This window comes from Sciurus vulgaris, assembly GCF_902686455.1.
Source record: "Sciurus vulgaris genome assembly, chromosome: 7".
Taxonomy (NCBI): domain Eukaryota; kingdom Metazoa; phylum Chordata; class Mammalia; order Rodentia; family Sciuridae; genus Sciurus; species Sciurus vulgaris.
In genome coordinates this window covers 11525862-11548636 of record NC_136467.1, presented here as the reverse complement: position 1 = coordinate 11548636, position 22775 = coordinate 11525862, and the positions used below count along the sequence as shown (strand labels likewise).

General features: G+C 38.2%; 1 protein-coding gene across 1 annotated transcript; it reads right to left on the bottom strand.

Annotated features, from left to right (window-relative positions):
• Positions 1-17904: 17904 nt before the first annotated feature.
• Positions 17905-21645, bottom strand: LOC306665648 (uncharacterized protein). Its single transcript, XM_079147334.1, has 3 exons — positions 21453-21645; positions 20872-21004; positions 17905-18171 (listed from the first exon to the last, which is right to left on the bottom strand). The coding sequence occupies exons 1-3, from the start codon at positions 21539-21541 to the stop codon at positions 18076-18078; spliced, it is 318 nt and encodes a 105-aa protein (XP_079003460.1). The 5' UTR covers positions 21542-21645; the 3' UTR covers positions 17905-18075.
• Positions 21646-22775: the final 1130 nt, after the last annotated feature.

Genomic DNA, 22775 nt, shown 5'->3' with positions numbered 1-22775 from the left:
AGTTTACTTCTTCCACTCATCCTTCAGTGCAGCACAAATTAACCTTTCTGGTTCACAGCTTTTATCCTATTATTCACTTTCACAAAATCATACTTTTGATTAATTGCCTCTGTAAAGTTGTCAAAAGTCCTTCCAGAGTTGGAAGGCTCTCAATAATTTGAACTCATTTAACATTGCAAATTATTTTATTCTATTTTTCTGGTCACATCCTATGATTGAGCCAAACTAGGATTGTTCCTATGTCAAGCAATTGAACCCAGGTTGCTTCTATTTGATTTGTCCTGCTCCTTCATATGTGCTACTGAATCACTCTTCATTTTCACTTGTTATAAGGATAATAGATCTAACTATATAATCCCATTTTCCTACCACTTATTTTAATTTTGTGTGCTCCTTTCTCCTTTACATATGCATAGGCATTTTCATAAATATATCAGTTTTATACCTTTTTGCATTCTCACTATGAGCTCTTTCCATTTGGATGTATAATTGTCAGAGTTTTTGTTTTTAATAGTTGCATAATTTCCATCCAACAGATGTGCCATAATTCAGTTAAATACTTTTCTATTGATGGCCATTCTGGTTGTTTCTAAATTTTAGCCATTATAAATAGTGCTGTAATTAATAGCTCTGTGCATAACATTCGCCTTTGGTTTTAATATATTTGGATAACTTTCCAGAAATGAAATTACTAGGCTGAAGATATAATTTTTTATGTATTTTTGAAGTATATTGACAAAGTGTTTCCAAAAAGGTTATATCAATTTCTATGACCATCAATAACTTATACAAGGACATTATTTTTATTGCATGCTTTTTTTGCTCAAAAGAAAACAAAATTATACTTCACTAATACATCAATTTTTTATTTAGTAAAACTGATTTATTTATTGGCACTGGGAATTGAACTCGGGGGTGCTTAACCACTGAGTCATATCCTTATCCCTTTTTACTTTTCATTTTGAGACAGGCTGTCACTAAATTACTGAGACTTACATAAACTAGGAGAATTCTCCTGCCTCGGCCTCCCGAGTTGCTGGAATTATGGTCATACACCACACTTCTGGCTAATTTTCATATTTTAATTAAATACATATTTTGGGAAATGTAATTTTTTTGTACTTTAAGTATTGGATTATCTTTCTGTGTAAATTATTTACATCAATTTTGGGCCAAATTTCTAAATCTCAAAGGGTCATGAGCTGTATCAGTCTCACTTTCTGCTCTATAGTAGACTTCAGCACTGCTCTGTGCACAAATAGTATTCAATATATATTTTTGCTACAAATAAATACTTCTTCATTGTTCAAAATTTTAATATTTGTAACAGTCTATACAAGCATCTTATGAACTTTGTCATCTTTAGAATAATTATTACCTTTTAGTTTGGTTTAATATTGTTTTAGCAGACAAAAAATTGTAATAGAAACTTTTACTATATTCTTAGTGCTTTCTTAAATTGCCTTAAAACCTGAACGATGTACTTATAGAGATGTTAATATATGAATTCAAGTATTCATTTATTATTATTATATTTTTACTGTTGTTAAAGTTTCCATTTGGGAATAAACTTCATTTCTCTTGAATCAATGGCTATCTTCAATGCTTCTTTTCTAGATTCTGCCTGAAACTGGGCTATTTACCTGCAACCATAGCTACTGATGGCTCAGGACCAAAGCCTTTGGTTTGGATCCCACCTGGAGCCTTGTCTTTGCTTCTATAAGTAGGATCTATATATATTTTTACCCAGGCAGGAGGGATTTAAATTAATACAGCTAACACTTTGAGATTTGGGATTAAGTCAGCAATGTTGCTATTTTAACCATAAACCTTTATGTCAGCTATAATAACAGAGCCTCTGCAATGGTCTCATGCTGGGTACCTGATATTTTAATGTGATTATTTTGATAAAGGGACATTTTGATACAGATATTTTTATATGTCCTAGAAAAACAAATCATTAAATTTTAGGTATATTTCAATTACCAAGAAAGAATGTTGAACACTTTCAACCAATTCTTGAGGCCCACTGCACCTGTAGATCACTTCACTGATCCCTGACCTTCCTCTTCCCTGGGTATCACAGGAAAATCAAAATCATGATTAGATTAAAAAAAAAAAAAATCCATCTTTGTCAATGTCTATAATAGATTTAGTAATTGAAGTTCTGTTTTTTGTTTCCATCTTTGAAGTATTTTTAGTAAAATAACCCACCTGTATTAGTCAGGGTTCTCCAGAGAAGTTAGACCAATAGGATATATATAGATACATAAGAAGAGATTTATTATAGGAATTGGCTCATGCAAGTATGGAAGCCAAGAAGTCCCACAACATTTGTCTGTAAGCCGGAGAATGAGCTTTCAATCTGGATTTGAAGGTTTGGGAACCAGGGGAGAAGATGGTGTAACTCCTGGTCCAAGGAGGACGGTTTGAGAACTGGGGAGAATAATCTAGAAGCCCAAGGACTGGAAAGTCTGACATCTGAGGGCAGGTGAAGATAGATGTCTCGGCTCAAGAAGACAGAAAAAATTTCACCTCTTCAACATGTTTTTGTTCTATTCAGGAAGGCCTTGGATGGACTGGATGGTTCCTGCACACATTGGTGAAGCTGGTTTTTAGTAACACAGTGTACTGCATCAAATGCTAATGTCTCCCGGAAACCTTCTCGCAGACCCACCGAGAAAAACACTTGAGCAGCTGTCTGAGCATCCTTTAGCTCAGTTCAGTGACATAAAATTAACCATCATACCTCCTCAGTCTAGAGAGGCTCTTATCCTGTCAGGGTCCCTTTCTAGCAAGCTAGCCTGGTGCTGACTGCTGCTCCTGAGTTCACACACAGGACCTGATCGACCATGAGGGCCTCTGTCACTGTACCTTGAATATCTCTGTGGCATATGTTCAGCTCCTCTGAAAAACCTTCCCTGCTACTTCCTCCATTGTGAAGTCCATGGTCAAATCTCATTTTGTTCGACTTACCAAGACAGATGTGTCTTAGCAACTCCATGCTGAGAAACAGCTGGCTCTCCCATGAAGGCTTCCTCATCCGGCTCCATTCCCTGGCTCCCCTCTTGCTCTCCAGGGAGCAGCAGAGCCTCAGCTCTTCCCAACCTTCACGGCACTCACCCAACAAGTGTGCTTTTGGAAACTATTTTTACGATGCTAGCTCATCTCCAGTACATTGCAAAGTCCTAGAAAGCCAGAGTCAGTATTTTACATTTATATTTCCCTAAATCACATTGACTCACTTATGCTTTTATACAGAATTAAAAAAAAAAAAAACATTAATTTTTGTCGCACATCCTTCTCTGGCCTTTTTTCTTTGTCCCTCAATGACCCTTTGCTTTAGCAAAATATAACTAGAGTCCTTTTACATCTTCATTTATGTTGGTTGCCCAATGGAGAAATCCACCTAAACAGCGAACACACAAAAACAGCTTCTTTTCTCTCTGCAAAAGTCACGTGCTTCTTCCCAGGTATCTTGCATCTGACTTCTCCAGCATCCCCCATCTGGCTTTGTAGTCCTGAGCCATTTCCTCCTTGTTTGACATTCTCTCTCTTCCCTAAGGATTATGCTCTCTGAATCAGGCGGCCCACCTTTTACTCCCCCCGCCCCCAGCCCCTGAATAGAGCATGTGTGGGGAGATGCAACAAAAAACTTCAGAAAAGTACTGCTCATGAGCTAGGTTTGGGATTATTTTTTTAAATGCTGTGTGTTTGGTGGTGTGATAAATTGGCATCGATCCCTTCACATTTCCTCATGCTGTCTCTCCAGTTAGAGAATTTGCAAAATTCTGGGGTAAAAGTAGGGCTGCATATTTTGCTTGTGGGTAGGGAAAGTCAACTGGTCATGGGAAGGGAGGAACCCAAATGAGGTTGCTTCATTAACCCCAGTTCGCAAACCTATGTTCTCTACCAAAAGGTTCTCATCTATTAATGGAGCCTCTGTTTTCTGCGTTACACAAAAGCTCCAGATGCAAACAGTGGACAACTCATACAGTTTTGTTTCTGTGCATGTATTTATTGGGGATTCAGATATACAATAATCTTTTATTTATTGTGCTGATGTAATGTGCACATAAACACTAGATATTATTATCTATCTTCATAAATGTTATAGCTGCTAACTTAGTTACTACTGGTGATCTTACCAGTACTGTATGGATCAAAATAAACATTGCCATTTTTTCTTTCTGCTATGTGCACAGCCCATACACGCAAGGTACCAGGGGGACCTTGCAAAGTATAGGAATATTTCCCTGTGACTTCTACCCATGCTGGATAAATGTTCATCAAAATCCTTTCCATTTTAGAGGATTATATGCTCAGCAATACCAAAATGGGATAATGCTTTTATAAATTTAATCAAAACTTCCGATAAACAGATAAAACAAAACTAAGCCTCAGAGTTGAAATAAAGATCTTATTTTAACCAAAATACCATAAAGGTATTATCCTTGGTCTCAAGTGACATGTTGGCTTGAAGGCAAACAGAAATTCCATACCATACTCCTTCCCATGAAATGTCTGCATGGTCATAAACTGTTTGTTGTAGAAGGCCAAGGAGGGAAGGTTAATGTCAATAGAAAGGCTAGAATGAACCAGGCCACAGGTAGCCAATGCAGACTGCAAAGGTCAACCGGAACAAAGAACTCAATTCCAAATCTTTACACTATGAAATAAGCTAGCTGCATCATCAACTTCACTTGAAAGGAGAGGAAAGTGAGAATATGAGTGTCAGAAAAACAGAAGCACAAGGAGCACACACTGGAAATCGGCAGAGCTGGAAGGCAAATCCGAATCTCTGACACTGGGCCCTGTTTCTTTCAGGTTCTACTGTAATGATTTTTGTTTTGTTTTGTTTTGTTTTGTTTTCCTGGAAAAATCCTTAAACAGCTCGATCCAGTCTGCCTCCCAAAACTGAACTCAACATGGAGATTTTGACATATCCCTCTTCTTAGAGCAATAGTGTCTTCTTTTGCTGAATGAGTTTCTTCCGAAATTAACATTTATATCCTTCCCATAAGACACTCCGGGGTGCGCATTACAGACGAACAATGATCTGCCTTGGCAGTTAATGGCACTCAGTCAAAACTACCAGGGCATGTCATGATTAGGTCATAATACCCACCCTGGAGTGTCTTACAGCTTAATTGTTCCCTCTTCCATTCCAGAAACCGGCAAAAGACATATTTTACTAATGTTTCTGCTTTGTTAATGAGTTCAGAATGGATGAACACATGTGTTCTGTCTCTTCTGCCTATCAAACATGTATTCAGAAATAAATGCAGGTCGCATAATCCCCAATTCCAGCCTGCATATTTCACTACAATAAGTTTGGCATGACTCTGATACATCTGAAAGTGAAGATTTAGTATGCAACGTCTGTCTAAATAGTCAGGCACTTAAAACTCATGAGGCTTCCCCTTCTGCCAATGTCCTTAGCATTTATCTCCCCACATCATCTGTTTTCCTGCTAAAAATTCCCATTAAAGATGTTATATTTTAATCTGGACTAGAATTCACAGTAGACTATTTCTAACATTTTGAATGCAGAGCGAGTTATAGCCTTACTATATAATTAAGATTAGGTGGGTTCCTTATTCCCGTTCACCAAAACCCTTCAATCAGAAAAGAAAATTCCTTATGCACCTTCCTGGCCTGCTCCTTCTACCGTGGAGCCATACTATCCTTACAATAGCACTTTAGATAACAAGCAAAAGACTGAGTAGATACAAAGAGAAGTAGCAGACACAAGTGGTGTGACTGCCTAGTAAGAAACTCTTGGCCACTGGATGAACCTGAGCTCCAGATCAATAACAAGAATATGGCTAGGAGGGATCTAGAAGGTTGTGGTAGAGAGAAATTTGTTTTGAATTGTCTCCAGAATAACTAATAACATATAACAAGAGATTGACTTATAATTTCAAAACTGCCCACGAAGCCCAGATCCCAGGTGCTTCACTGGTGAATCCTAGCAAATATTTAAAGAAGAATAAGATCAATTCTTCATAAGCTCTTCCAAAATATAGAAGCAGACAAAGGTTTTCTCAACTCATCCTATGAAGCTGGTATTACCTTGATACTAAAATCAGACAAAGCTTGGAATCAAAGGAAAGTTTCATGGCCTGATTTAAAAAAAAAAAAAAAAAAAAAAAGTGGGCATCATACTTAATGCAAAAGACTGAAGATTCCTCCAGGAACAAGATAAGGACATTTTTTCTCACCATTTTTATTCGACATTGGTCAAGAGCTACTTAGAAAGCACAAGTGTTAGTGACAATAATAAATTGAAGTTCTCCAAAAACAAACTAGAAAATATGAAGAATGATTTAAAAACAAATAAAAGCAAAGCAGACCTCATTAGGAAACTGGTGAGATTCCTGATGGATCCAGCACCCTCTGCGTTCAGAGTTGCAGTTCTAAAGATCTCATCCCTCAGCAGGAGCACAGGACGAAGCTCCTCTGCTGGGTGATCGAGAAGGGTGCCTCGGCAGGGGGCTTTCCACGCATTGCTCCCTGCTGAGCAGAGCTTTGGAGAATCCTGGCCGCCTCCACCAGCGGTGAGCCACAGGACGCAAGTCGGCTCACTCTGCATTCAGCCCACAGAGAGTTCACCTTTCATTGAGATTCTCCCCTCATCAAGGTTATCGGTCCAGCAGTCAATAGCACTGAACCCTTTTATCAGCCCCTCTTGGTAATTATAAAATATTTGCAATTATACAATATGCTAATTCTTAGACGTCTACAAACAGCTTAATCAATTGAGTGCTTTTTATTATTTCTAGTCTAAACATTATGGACTCACATGAAGTCTCTGAGATCGGTAAATTATCCTAGATTGTTAAACTGCTGCCAAACCAATCAGAAGTTTTATTTGAATTTATTAGGCTTGCTACATTATTTAGCCAGCAAGATTGAGGGAAACAACAGAAACAAGGGGGTTGCTGGAATCACACTGTGAGGCTTGATCAGTTCTCATGAATTACAAGGGGGAAGCCATCTGAATTCAGGAGGAGCAGAATTTACCTGAAACTTCTGCTGTGTAGTTGAATAATGGCAAGTTAGATTTTTAAGGGTCTGGGCTTCACATTAGTTCCTTATTGTAACGTGTGTGTGCACACATACGGGTGTGTGCTAGGCGACCGGACATCTATTTTGAATAGGTGTGATGTATGTGTCTGCAACTATGCTGCTGAGAAATAAATATTTTGTTTCATTCCCATCAGGACCTACCACATTTGAACATCTCCCAAGAGAGCAAGAAATGAAGTGTTCTGCCAGCATTTACATCTACGTATATTCAATGAGAGCCGTATATTTCCAAACAGAAGGCCTGGCTTTTCCCACCCCCAAATGTATCTCTCCCTGATTTCAAATTTTTACAAATTTTTATACCATGGAGACACTGAGTGTTGATTTGTTTTTTTCTTTTTTCTTTTTTAAACAACTGGGCACTCTTTTTGGAGAAAAATGTGTCACTTTGAAACCTCCTCAAATGATCCTAGTTTTGGATGCACATAGAGATCATTTGATTAATAGTTTAAAACACTAAAAGAAAATAATTTTAAAGCAGATTTAGCGATTTTTCTTGGGGATAATCTCCCAGTTTTGTAGGGGTAGGTGTTATTTTAATAAATCTAACTTAATTTAAAAAAGTAATATACTCAGTGGTAACATTGTGCCAGGCACAAGTGGAAAGTGTTTTTTAATGTTCAAATGAAAGAATTCCTAACCTGAGATCAAGCTCTTAATGTCAGCATCATACCTAAATTATGAAAATGCTCTATTTCAAATACCGCACTTAGAAACGAAGATGGTGTGCCCCGCAATTCTCAGACTTGACTGTGCATATTCAAACTTTTAACCTGAGATCAAATTTTTAATGTCAGCATCATACCTGAATTATGAAAATGCTCTATTTCAAATACTCCACTTAGAAACGAAGATGGTGTGCCCCGCAATTCTCAGACTTGACTATGCATATTCATCCTCTAGGGATCTTTCCAAAAAGGGAGATATGGGGCTGGGACTGTAGCTCAGTGGTAGAGTGCTTGCCTAGCATGTGAGAGGCACTGGGTTCGATCCTTAGCACCACATAAAAATTAATAAATAAAATAAAGGACCATCAACAACTATAACTAAAGAATATATATATATATACATATTATATATATATAAATATTATATATAATTTTTTAATGGAGATACTGATCCAGGACCTGGGATTTTTCATGGGCATGCTGAATTGATTTTATGGAACGTGGGAGTGACAAAGGGCAATGAGTCCACACACACCCTAACAAGAGATCTTAAATGCATAAATGTAACTGGATAAATTAACAAGTTAAGACATTTAACTTTTCCTTCCACATATCCAAATGTTTATATCTATTTAAGTTGTCCAAAAATATTTTTGTGTGGGATACAGTCAGACTGCTTTCTATTCATGGTCATCTGGACAACATTTCTTCTAAAAATGTCTTGCTCTGTTTAGCAGATCCGAAAGACATGGCCAAATTAGACATTTTTTTTTTTTAAGATCAGTTACTTGAACTGGAATAAAATGGAAATGTGTACATTTCTCTTGGTCAATGCTTATATAGAGCAGTATGTTGAATGGACTCATCTCTTCCATAAAATGAAAAAAACAAGTGGTATAAGTTTAAGAAAACCAAGATGTCTAGGGAATACAAGGTAGAATTTTTAAAGTAATTGTACACAGAAGAGGAGAAAGAAATAATTCTCAATTCCAAGCTGCAGGACCTTAGCACCAAAGCTCAAACAGGAGGGGTATATTTGTCTCAGAAGGCCAGGTTACTGTAATAAAACTTTTTTTTTTTTTTTTTTAAAGAAAAGCAACTAAGAAAAATAATAGGTCAACTGATGCTAAATAAAAATGAGGCCTCACAACCTGGTCATGATGCACACCTATATTCCCAACAACTCAGGAGGCTGAGGCAGGAGGACTACAAATGCAAAGCTAGCCTCAGCAACTTAGTGAGGCCCTGTCTTAAAATAAAAAAAAAAAAAAAGAGCTGGGGATGTGACTCTGTGAAAACGTGTCCCTGGGTTCAATCTCCGGTACTGAGAGAGAGAGAGAGAGAGAGACAGAGAGAGAAAGATTATTTTCAGTTAAATTTGAAAAGGTAAAGGTTTTAGAAAAAAAATTTCAACTCTAAACTTTTACAACTATAGACACAAAGTTTGGCTGTCCTCCGAAATGCCTTTCTCATTGGGTCTCTATTGTGTTGGAGGGAGGTATTTCCAACAGAAAATTCATGATATATCATCTAAAAATTTTCACAAAGTAGATGAGAATATACTATTGCTGTAATAACTATCCTAGAACTTAACTCTGCATTTACATGCAAAAATAAGAAAGATGTATGAATGTAATTGAGTAAAGTTATTTTTGTCTCAATTGTGAGCCAGATTAATTGACCTAGTCATAGAAATAAAAATATTAATGCAGTTTTATAATATTGTATTGTTTCAGCAATGAAACCACTCGCTACAGAATTTTAAAAACCCACAATTTTTGTTTTATATTTTGAACACTCAAAAAATTGTTTCTATAAAAACTGTTAAGTGTCTAGGATGCTTAAATTGGGATAGAAATGAAGAGTTGCCTTAAAAATGAATATAGTTGTACTTCTTGGGGGAAAAAAAAAATGGAATGACAACAAACCAGGTAGGGTCAGTGGGGTCACAGAATGGGGACACATATGTTAATGTTGCAAATACGGTTTTTGAAAAATAGGGACGAAATACGGTAAGAAATACTTGGTTATGATCACTCCATTTTAGTCCTTACCATGATTCCAAAAAAGTTTTAATTTCTAGAGATGTCATCAATTGACCTTAAATAACTATGTTGTTGTAGTCCACAAATAAGCTTTAAGTGGTCAAACAGCAAAATGGTTCAGATTTTACTTGGATCCCACCATACTCTATGTTTTGTGGCGAGTTACTTGTAGAATTATATTGAATGATGTTGTACTCATGGTATAGTGGAGAATGAGATGCATATCTTTCCACTGTCATTTTAAAATCCCAAATTTAAGCACTTATTAATGCACAAGGACTTAACTGATCCCAAGAAACAATTACTATAAATATACAAGTGTCTAAAAAGATATAAGCAGATAACTATTTGAAGAGAGAACACAAAGAGTTAATACATGTGAAAACATTCCTCTTCACTATTAATGAAGAGTACCATTAAAAATAAAAATGAAAGAGTTTGCAAAGTTGGACTCCTTTCTATAAAATTGGCAAGAGTATAAATTAGTTGAACTTTTTAAGAACCATTTCACAATATGTATGAGGAGTTGGAAGGATGGATGGATCCTTTGGTTTAGAAATGATGCTTCTAAGGAGCTATTTAATAAAAAATTAGAATCATACAAACAACTTTTGAACATATTTCACATAGGATTATTTTCAATAGTGAAAACTTAGGAATAACTTGAATGTCCTAATAATTTTGAATGTCAATAATAATTTTGGGTTAATTAAATAATAGTATGCATTGATCTGAATGTTTGTGTCCTTTTCCACAATCCATATGATGGAATGTAATCATCATGATAGTATTAGGAGATGCACCCTGGGGAGGCGGTTAGGTCTTGAAGGCAGAGCACCCATCCAAAGATTAGTGTCCTCACAAAAGAGACAAAGAGAGCTCCCTTACCCTCTCCACTCTGAGCCCACAGGGAGGAGGTACAGTCTATGAACCAGGAAGCAGGGCTTTAACAGACACCAAACCTACTGGCTTCTTGATTTTGGACTGTGAGAAGCAAATATCTATTGTTCATAAGCCATTGAAATCTAAAAGATCTTATTATAGCTGCCCAAGCAGCTGAAGAATTTATTCATTCACAAAACAGGCTATTTTGTATTCATGATGCTTTTAAAAAATTTAATGACATAAGAAAGTGACAATAAGAAAACTACACACTTATGTTAAATGTTGCACTAATGAATGTATAGGTATTCATAACTACATAGCTTATTCAGAAAAAAAGGCTGAATAGACACACGCCACATTTTTTTCTTGTTCATTTCATTCTATTTTGTAGTTTTCCAGTTTCCTCCCCCAACTTCACATAAAGGATATTACTCTTTAGATCAGAACAAAACTCAATATATATGATTTAGACTGTAGTTTCCAGAGAAGGCTGAATCGTTAACATGTACCCATTACAGGACGGGTGCCCTCTTGGATGTGCTGGGACATCAGCTAATGTGGCGGTGTTCCTCAATTATGCATTCTAGTGGAACTTCTTTTATAGTAGTTTTCAGAACATGCTTCGAAATTCCTTGCTGTTCAGTAGAAGACATTGAAATCATAGATGAAACATTTATATTATTTCACCAACATTATAAAAATCACTGGTCAATCATAGTGGGGATGATAAGAAAACAATCAGTTCTGCATCTTCCTCCTTTTGTTTCTGCATTCCGATCGCACAGAGCTCCTGCACGGCTGCTCATGAGTCATTACCTTCTGGCCTGGATGCTGCCAGCTGCTTTCGAAGGTCCTGCAGCTGAGAAGAGGCCCCAGAGAAACATTCCAGTCATGGAGGCATCATAACTTAAAACCACTTTTAAGGACTTGGCTTCAAATCTAAGTTGCTGGTTTGACTTATAACAAGATGCTAGCAGTGTAACGCCATTGCTTTCATGAAAGATGGCAAAAGAACTATTAATGACACTAATTAAGATGTGTGAATATCATTTAGATACTCCTCCTTCTTGCTTTCCAAGTACAAGTTATGTTACCTAACACATTAATTGGTAATGATACAAGTGCATATCTTTCAACTACAAGGTCAGTTTTTAAAGCAGGGCTTTTATTATTAATGTGCTTTAAGTTCCTACACAGTCCACATAGACATCCCATTAACAAACCTCACTGTGTTCCTCCTTAACCCCATTACAGCCATATCCTCTCCCGTCATCCCTAAATATTAAGTTATTGTGGAATGGAGTATTTCAAACTTTTATCTGACCTTAAATATAATTGCTAAGCCATCATATACACACCCAGAACTTATTTGTTTAGTAGGTTTTCTCCTTTTGCCTTTTTATATCTCTCCACTTCTGGGTCTTTTTGACCAGTGAAGCAAAAGCCTAATGCTATTGGTTTGAAATCCACATTCATCGAGCTAGTATGTTTGCCTAAAGCAACTTTTATGTCTCTAAAGTAAAAAGTAGATTAGAAAATTTTTAAAAATCAAAGTACAGCCAGGCACAGTGGTGCAACCCTGTAATCCCAGCTACTGGGGAGGCTGAGCAGGAAGATCACAAGTTCACATCCAGCCTCAGCAACTCAACAAGGCCCTAAGCAACTTAGTGAGACCCTGTCTAAAAATAAAACACAAAAAGGGCTGTGGGTGTGGCTCAGGGACTAAGAGCCCCTGGGTTCAATTCCTGATTAAAAAAAAAAAGAAAAAAACCCAAAGTACAACCTCTATTAATAGAATGCCTGCTTATAGATCCTTAGGATCCTCAATGGCACAATACAGTAGAGCCAGAAGAACAATTTAGCCCCAGTGACTCATTTTAAAGGAGAGAAAACTGAGGGTCAGAAAAGCTAAGGCCCTGGATCAAGGTCTTAGGCCCTCATACTCGGTGTGAGAGGCCACTAGTTGTAACCAGGCATCTCCACGTCAGGTTCAACAAGAATTAAGGAAAGTCAATGCATACCAGATCTGTCATATGCCTGCTTCCTCTGGGACCTTAGTAAAATCTATGATTGTCACTCAGGTGGTGGGAACCCACATTTATGCAGAACTTGGTAGTACTCCCATTCATGACTTGATCTATTCTAACAAGGGTAATGCAAAATACACATTAGCCCTCTTTTGTAATTGTATATGTCAGAAGGTCCTGTGGTTGTGACCACATATGAAAGACTGCTTGCTCTGTGTAAAAATCTTGGAATTCTTTTCTCTGCTTCCAAATCTCTGTAATAAGTATCCCATTGTTCTCTGGCATATGGAAATGCTGAACGAGGCCAGCTTGATGTAAAGTTTTGTCTTCTCCCATGCTAGATATGTTTGGGACTCTTTTTGTTTTCTTGTTCTTCCCATTTATATATTGTTCTTACATATTTTATGTAAGTCAATTTTTATTCACTTTAACCTGGGCTTGTTGAAACAGAAGATGTAAGCCTTCAATCCAAGAAAGTTTTTGTTGCTTAAAGTTTATAATTATTTTAAGCTTTGTCTTGAACCATCTTTAAACACTCTGGTTAGATTCAGGTGAGCTTTTTTTCCCCTAAGTTCCATTTTTATCATATTTTCTCTATGTATTTTTATATTTATCCCTTTATTCTTCATTCCAGGAAAGCCCAAATTATTTTCCAAATTAACGTTTAAATTTTCCACAATATTGGTTCTGTTCTTTACTGCTCCCGACACTAATTCTAGTTTAATGATTGATACTCTTCCTGACACTAATTCTAGTTTAATGGTTGATACTCTTCCTGACACTAATTCTAGTTTAATGGTTGATACTCTACCTTAATCCATCCAACTCTTTTCCCTCTCCACATAATCTCTTATATTCTTACAGTTGATATTCATAAAATTTTCTGATATTGAGGATACAAAAAAATTGACCACATCTTCTGAATTCCAGAATTCAGTCATTTCCAGAGATTTTTTTTTAGAGTGTTGTACCAAGTACTGCACATTGTATCTTTCCCTTTCCTTTTTCTGAAATGAGCAACCTTATCTACAGTTGTGTTTGTCAATGGACAGGGACATCAGCCTATCCTAGCTCTTCCTACTTGTATCCAAGTCTCAGATCTAATCCTGAAGGACATATTGATGGTCATTGATTAACTCAGTTTCCAGAGTCGCGCTCTGAATTTTAGCACAGTAAGGACAGAAGTCAAGTGCTTATATGTTTGAAAGAGTGTATTTCATATGATTATAACTAAATTTCACAAAGCTTGACAAAATCATGTTTTGAAGGAGATATGCAGAAATTGATTGAGGATACAATGAATGTGCTATGTGGCGTGGCAGTTGTTAAAAACACGGGAAAATTGAATGGTTTTTCAGGTGTCCTTCCATCTGTTCGGATTTATTAATTCTAGCTAGTTTCCCGGGGTATAGACACCACAGTCTATCTTCTTAGATCCTCTCCTATTTTTTTCCCCTGAAGCCTGATAGTGACTGAGCAGGGAATTGCTAATAGAATATGGGCACAGACAAGGTTCAGGTCACCCTTAAAGTGGCACCAGTGCAGTTCAGAGGAGCAGCTAATTCTTTAGTGGATTCTTCAGATTCAGAACACTGGTCCAGGAAGCCGGCAGTGAGGGAGAAACGAAGGTCCAGCCTGTCTTCTCTGGGGGACAGGTTTGCTTCTCTAAACAGCAAATTCTGGGAGTGTGTCTGATTAGCTTTCTCTATTCCTCTTGGTAGATTTCATGGTTGGTGGAATTTTCTCCAAAATTCTGGAAGTTAATACAACAACAGTGTTGGTGTTCCGTTTTCTTGGAGAATTTTCATCCTTTCTGTATCTTCAAAAGTAGTTTGGAAGGGGTGAGAAGTAGCTGCCTCGGGATCTGTGAAGCATATGCACGTTGCTTCTAATTTTAGACCCAAATCACTCAATTCAGCTGCACGGATAAATGAATTGTCACAAACTATTTACAGAACCAAATTGAGAACAATCCTCTCTCATCCTCACCTTACTTCTCTGAATCAAATCTGCCTGGGAACAAATCTGGTATTAGTTGTTTCTTGGTTGGTGTGAAATCATGTCAATATGTTAACTTTCCACATATATTAATCTATAGCTTACTTCTAATTAAGTGGCAGCTACACATTAAAGGGATTGGAAGTGTCACTACACAGGCTGCCAAGGCTTCCTTCTAAGCTGAAAGAGACCCTGCAGGAATCAGAATCCAGACTACACCATAGGCAGCCAGGCCAGGCATACCTGCCAGGAAACCTGGCTCTACCATTTCAATGACTTGGACCTTTGTATCCACATGTGTGCCTTTTAAGTTCTCTTGTATCCTGTTGGCAGGTAGCAAAATAAATATGAAACAGAGTCACAGATTCATAAACTATACAGGTAAAAATTATATGTTTCTGGATTTCAACAGAGCACGTCGTCAGGTGCCTCACGTTATCCCAGGAACAGGCTGATCTAGGATGGGCAGTCAGATGAATTAACATCCAGACCCGCAGACAGATTGAGGTAGCAGCCAACCTGACTGAGGACACCACCCGCAGTAGGAGGAGCCCTGGGATGATGGCACAGGAAGTTTGTTTTTCCAAATCGATGGATATTGTGTGGTTGGGAGGAAGGGGAGACAAATAGATGGACATCCTCATACTTTTCACACCTTTGGATGTAAAATTCAAACAGATGAATGTAAACTTCAAAAGTGAGGTATAAAGCAGGCATGGTCAGCATGTCACACGGCCACATGGGGGTGGATGGGTTGCAGTCTAACTGTGTTGATACCGATACGCCATCGCCAACGCAAAGGGAAAAACAGACAGCTAGGTGCCTAGGGAAAAGTGGTAGGCTCGTTCTGCTGTTCACAGATCAGTTCCCAGCAGGAACCCTGGACTTCTTCCTGGGCACCGCTCAGAAGACCAGGCAGTCAGAATGCACCCAGGTGAGGTCCTCAGAATTAAGAGCCCAGAATAGAAGCCAGCATGCCAGGTCCCAGAGACTCACCACGTCCTGTTGCCCACCATTCCCATAGGCTGCTACCAAGCAGAGCATGCTCACCGGAGAGTGAACTAAATCACCTCTACGATGACTTCAAACTCCAAAACTCGATGACTTTAGAATTATCTTATTGATTCAATAGTTTTTCTTCACTGCTTTCTATCAAATAGGTATCTCTGAAAAGAAAACACAGCAATGAAAATGTCCAAATAGCATTTTTCAAAGTATAGTAATTCCCACAAAGTTGTCAAACTAGGGAGTAGGATGAGAAGAACATAATAGGTGCTCCTGAATTTCCTGGTTACAAAATTGCTAACTGTGGAGAACTAGATTTTTTTTTTTCTAGAAAGAAAACACATGTTTTCAGGACATTTCATAAATACAAAGAATAATGTATCACTCAACTTCTTTTCTCCTTTCTTCCATCACAACAATAAAAAACTAACTCAAATTCAAAGAGTATTTTGTGGGAGATGCACATTTTCAACAACCTAAAACCCACAGAAATGTTGGTGTCAGCATGTTAAATGCAAAAAAGCTGAGAACTGCCAAAAATAAAAAACAAAACAAAGCATTCCTGCCTGGAACCTGTCTCAAGTTAGAAAACATCGGTGTATCTATTATATAAGAATTGCTCCTGATAATAATACTGCATTCTGTTCGTGGTCAGTCCCCCCCCCCCCCCACAGAAGTAGTAATTGTGTTTTTATCTTTAATCTTACACAACCCAGACCACTGAGAAGTTTCTGTTTGTCACAGATCTTTAGTGGTGTTCCACCAAATTCAAATATTGAAAAACACTTAACGGTAAGTAGCCAAACCATGCATGCTTCCTTTTGACCCATTTTTCTCTTGTTAAGTTTTCATTGAAGATGATGAACTACAAAGAGCAAAGCTGTAGGGAAGGAGATCTGTACATACTCCCCTGACGAAGAGGGAGAGGGCTTCACCTGGAAAACGCTCAGAACAGAAGCAGGTCTCCCTGGCAAGGTGCTCAGGTGTGAAGTTATCTGTCTAAGACAGTCTGGCTTCACCCACATGGTAGACGGATCATGATCCCTGAAAGATCTCTGCTTTCCCTGAAAGATTTTCCCCAGGACAGAACATGTGTGTCTGGCAGAACTAAAGGACTTTCCAGGTGTGGTTAAAGGTGTGTCCTGGAGAGGGAATCATTTCACTGCAGTATTCTGAGCGGTCCCACTTAATTACAAATAAAGAAAGTTTCCTGGCCTTGGTCAGCAAAAGAGAGGCAAAAAGGGAAGAAAGGTTAGGGAGTGCTGTACAACTGGATTTGAAAATAGAAGCAGAGACGAGTCAGGAAATATGAGCAGCGTCCACAAGCTGGAAAGGCCTTAGGGAATTTGCCCTTCTGACACCGTCACTGTAGTAAGTGTGACCTTGTGACCTACACAGAGGCAAGATCCTACACTGGCATTGTTTAGACTACTGTCCTATTTAGTGACAGCACTGTTAGATCCCAACTGTAGTAGAACCTGTTACTGTCACAATATGGAACCCAAACGATTTGCCTCAATAGTTTCAAAACATAGGTTGAACTCAGACCTTCTAATTTCCATTCCATTTATACTTTCCATTTAGTGATTCTGTTCCTTTTTTTTTTTTTTTTTTTTAATGCTTATAGAAGGGAATAATCAGCTTCTGTTCCTGCTAATTTATGTAACTGAAATTGATTTCCCAAGCATAATTTTATAGAGGATTTCATTTTGATGAATGTATAGTTTGCAAAATAAAGTATTACTTGAAGTTATCCATTGCTTTCTTCACTCTGAAAAAATAGGGCTTAGTAATTAACTAGTGTTCTTTACAGTGCTTGTAATTTGCCTCCTTAGCATTACAAAAAGAAACATATTCTACTTTTTGGCTCCCCTCTGCCATGACTTCTCAAAGAAGAAGAATCAAAATTAATTTATCTATGTGTTCCTTGGGTCTAGATCAATTTCTGCTGTACAATACTACTTAATGTTAAATATCATCAGATACTGTATTTACTTATTTAGCAGACACTTATTTAATGATTCCTCTTCCCCATATGCAGGGCATAGAGAATATAAAAATAATTAAGAAATACTCACTATTCATCAAGGGCACATAGCCCAGTGGATGATACAGATGCTTTAGCAAATAATCAAAATGCAAAGAGAGAAGGCCGTTATGGGGATTAGACAATGACCATGAAACTCAGAGGTGGGAAATATACATTCCACTTGGGAATTAAGGATATCTTTATAATTAAAGAAAATTCTGGAATAACCAGTTAGCTTTCAAATGATATTCATGCCAGCCCAGTCTAGGAATTCTTTGTTTCTTAAATGGTGTATTTGATTGTTGTTTATTTGGTCAATCAGAATCCTAATTATCACTTTTTCTTTTCTTCCGAGGTGCTGGGGATTCAAACCCAGGTCCGTGCACACGCTCAGCAAGCACCCTACAGGGAGGAAGGAGGGACTGTATAGAGGGAAAAGAGGGGTGGGAGGGGTGGGGGGGAGGAAAAAAAATTAACAGAATGAATCAAAAACTATTACCCTGGGTAAATGCATGATTACACAAATGGTATGCCTCTACTTCATGTACAGAGAAACAAGATGTATCCCATTTGTTTACAATACAAATAAATTAAAAAATAAAAAAATTTAAAAAAAAGAATCCTAATTATCATTGATCATGGAAAACTTCAAGTTATCTCTTAGGGACTTCACAGTCCTGAAAGAGACCCATTGAAGGGACCCGGGAAATGCCGGGCCACCATGCTGGGATGCCTCTCCTAGGTAGCTAGGACATGTGACGGGACATTGAGTGGTACAAGACGCAGCCCATTGCTTTTTAAATTGGCAGCTTACCTTGGCTCTGCATTTTTATCATCCTGAAATGAACTTACCTTCCAAGGCCATGGTTCTCATGAGGGGTTGGGCAGTAGGGAGTTGAGGAAGAAGAGGTGGATTTTGCCTGCCTTGGGCCATTTTGTGAAGTCTGGACACATTTTACTGTCATAACCCAGAGAGCGCTCTCATCTAGTGGATAGAGGCTTCCCCAGTTCCTAAAGTGTACAAGATGGCCCCACAGGATAATGACTTATCCAAATGCAGACAGGGCCCAGGCTAAGAAACTCTTTCCTAAGTTTATGCACTATTATAGAAACAAAGCCGTGTAAGCCTATTTTTGATATTTATGTATGGACTAACATTGTGACTTAAAGGAAATTGACTTTCAGTTTAACCTATGGGTTTTTCAAAAAATCCCCATGTTTTATGTTATTCTAACATCATCTCCTGGAAGAACCTAGATCTACAGATGCTGGAGATTGAGTACAGGATAATTTAATGAATAGACAAAGTGGTTCTTAGATGTGATTCTAGATGTTCCTCAGGCAAGAGGCTTATTTGACTTTAAACTAAACTCCTATTCCCCATATTCGACTTGTGACATTTGTGACATCCAACTTCTAGAGCTCTCTGAAAAATATTCAGTTAACACAAAATCTATAGTCTTAGTTCTGAATTAAGAATTCAGTTAATGAGAGGGGATGGCAAGAAACGAAGGGTCTCTCTGGGTTTTTTTGTTTGTTTGTTTTTTATGACACATACTTAGTAACAAGTGTGCTTCATTCCAGAATAAAATGTCAAACCTGAAGTGAAATACTATCTATAATAAATGAGGCTCCTCGTGATTATTATGTAGCACATTTTCCCAGGTAATAAAGTCATTGTGTTTTGCATGGCTTTATTCTCCTGGGCCAAGGAGAAGAGAGGGGGAGGTTGTTGGTATTTTGCGCTTCTTTTTCTTTTTTTTTTTTTCTTTTGGATGGGTTTCTTTCCATTCTTCTTGTGCCAATTGTAATGTTTTATGATTATTCATGACTTAGACAATAGTGCTTTAGGCAGTCAATAGCAATTATGCTTTTTGAGAAGAACATATAATTCAAATTAGACCAATATAGATTTTTCCCCTTAATGTTTAGTTACCCAGTTTGATTTAAACTGAGTATACAACACTTAATAAATGATTTGCATTAAAACCTAACTGACATTCAAAAGTAGTATGCCATTTTTGGTTGCTGTTGTTAATACAGAGGAGTAATACAAAATATTAATTTACTTAAAAAGTATAGCATAGTAATTAAAATTAAATACTTCAGGTTTATGTATTAGATGATACATTTGTACTTGTGCCCTGAAAATGGTAACTTTGCACATTAGCTAGCAAGTATGTAAAAATCAGCAAGCAGTAGGCATCTAAGTAATTTGTCTTAATGAATAATAAATTCATGCATGGTTTACGTTTGTAGCTCTTAAATTTAGCAATATTCAGAGGACAATTTTGAATACATATTATCTACTATTCAGAAATCAAAAACGGAAATAAGTTAAATTAAAGATTATAGTAGACGTTCTATTTGAATTATACCCTGTTTCTTCCCCCATCCGGCCCCCACAATACATACACAGGAGTCCTAACCCCCGATATGACTAGATTTGGAGATGAATTTTAAGGTGTAAAATTAAATGAGTTCAGGAAGTTGGGGTCCTAATCTGGTAAGGCTGGTATCCCTGTTAGAAGAAGAAACACCTTAGGGCTTTCTGAACTTGCACGCACACAAATATCTCATGAGGACACAGCACAGGTGGCCGTCTGCAGGTTAGCAAGAGAGGTCACCACACCAGAAATCAACCCTGCCTGCAGGTTGATCTCAGACTTTCCATCCTCCAAACGGTGATAAAATAGCCTTTTTTAGTTTAGGTCACCCGGGCTATGATATCTGTTAACAGCAGCCTGAGCAGATTAGTCCAACAGGGTTTTTAAATACCTGTTTGTGTCTTATCCACAGGCCATGACTAGGATCAACCAAACTGATCTTTTCACTGAGTTTCAGACTTTCTTAAGCCTGACAGAGTGACCAGTGACCTCCCTGAAGTCATCAGGTACATTTCCCTTGTAACAAGGACGACAGTGACCAACTGAAGCTCATTAGAAAAAATCATCTATTTTCACCAAACGCAGGTGAATCGTTTATCCCCAAACCACCAAGAACTTTCTAGACTCATTTAACTTTAAATGAGCAGGGATCTTAAAAATAAACTCCTTCTTCAGTGTCTGGGAGCAGTTTAATTTAGAGGTGAGACTGGCTTCCGTGCCAGGTGTCAGACTCACCTGAGCAGAATCCTGACTGAATCCTGCAGTGCAGTGCAGGTGACAAGGGGCTGCCAGAGCCTCCTGGAGTCTCAGCGCGCTCACCCACATGTGGAGGATGACGACGACAACGATGATGATGGTGATGATAAAGCTGGGCATGAATAAGAGCAATATGTCCATCACTGGGACCGTATGGGAATTAGAGACAGTGACTCTATGTACCTAGCGCCATGCCTGGCAACATAATGACCATCCGAGAAAGTGGAGGCTGCCACAGAAGACTCTCCACGGGAGTGTCTTAAAAAACAGAAATACGTTTTCTTCTACTTCTGGAAACTGGGATGTCTGAGATGAAGGTACTGACTTCACTGGCTGTTGTCACTGTGACCATGTGTAAGATGGTACACAAACATCTCATACCTAACCAAAGGCCAGAAAACCGCAGGGTCTGTACAGAACTGACACCTGCCCCCAAGATACTCACGCTTAATTGAGAGGGTAATGATTAAAACTTGAGATACTTTAGAAGCATTGGAGGAGCTGGGTTATAGCCCAATAACTCCCCTTCAGTTCTTCATGTTGCCCTCATCTGAATTTACCTGCCTGACTGCGAGTGCTTCTGAGTTGGAGCCAGGTGACGGGCAGAATGTGCTCTGTTTTTACTCCACACCACATGTTCCTCTCGCATCAGGATGGTCAGGATGATGACAACTGATCAGATTCTGGAAGCATTGGAGAAGCAAATTCAATCAGCTATGCCAGCAGATTCGATATGGAATGGAGGAATAGTAGTCAAAGGGGACTCCGCATTTTCAGTCAGAGAAACTGGAAGGATGGAGTTGACACAAACTGGATGGGGGCAGGGGGGTTGCGGAGAAAGATCTGGGTTCCAGCGGTGGACCTGGAGGATCAAAATCGTGCTGTGTTTGAAGGTTAAAGGTGGTCTGCCACTGCCGCCGCCATGTCAGCGAGACAGGGAACACCTCGAAGGGACAGCAGGATCAGGCCAGGGGGAACCTGGAAGGGAGCCTAGAAGAAGCACAGGCGAGGAATGAAGGCTGTCGCAGGCCAGAGTGTGCTCAGGTGATTACTTCCACCAGGGTTCTTTGAGACCAAATCCTTAGTACTCCACAGTGTGTACAGTGCCATTTATTTGTGTGGTTTTGTTGTTGTTATTGTTTATCCCTTGGAAAGAGCTTTGTCCACTATTGTCACTGAACAATATCTATGGGAATATAGATCTAGCAACATACTTTTTGAATAGCACATATTTATGGAGTATAATATAATAATTTAATAAAGTGAACACATTGTATAATGATCAAATCAGGGTAATTAGCATTTCCATCTCCTTAGACATACTTTTTTTTTTGTGTGTGTGTGTGTGTGCATGCGCGCGCTTGGTCAAACTACATGACTTTTTAAATTTCCTCATTCACAGGATATTGCAAATTATCTCAGAGGGATATGGCAAGAATTAAATTTCTCAATTTTATAACTTCATCTAATATTGTGAATGCATTCTTAACTACTAAATGATAATAATTCCCCTAAAATCTCTGACCTAGTTATAGATTGGGATCATGTGAAATTTCAAGAGAAATTGAAGAGTTACAGAGGTAGGCAGTGGAATAAGGGTGGAAATCGCTCAGGACAGACAGAGGGTGTGGGCACAGCCTCTTCTAATCCTGCCTTCCAGATGTGTCAGATGGGCTCTCATCCCTCTTGGTGAGAATCCCAAAGAAATTCTGACATTTTCTCACTCATTTGGTACAACTCTAATGCATTTTGGAAAAAAAGTAAAATAAAACAGTAAGAGTTTAATAGTTTGTTTAAGTCACGCCCTTGCATGGCCACAAACTTGGGTCACATACTGGTCTATTTCCCAGCAATTGAGAAAACTCAGATTTTAGAGAAATTTG

Bases quoted from the DNA above. Each gene is read 5' to 3' on its own strand.
- LOC306665648 (XM_079147334.1), bottom strand. From the start codon at position 21,541: ATGCGAGAGGAACATGTGGTGTGGAGTAAAAACAGAGCACATTCTGCC. The intron at 21,005-21,452 runs GTAAATTCAGAT...ATTCATGCCCAG, and splicing joins AAGCACTCGCAGTCAGGCAG to CTTTATCATCACCATCATCA. The intron at 18,172-20,871 runs GTGAGTCTGACA...CCCTCTATACAG, and splicing joins TCAGTCAGGATTCTGCTCAG to TCCCTCCTTCCTCCCTGTAG.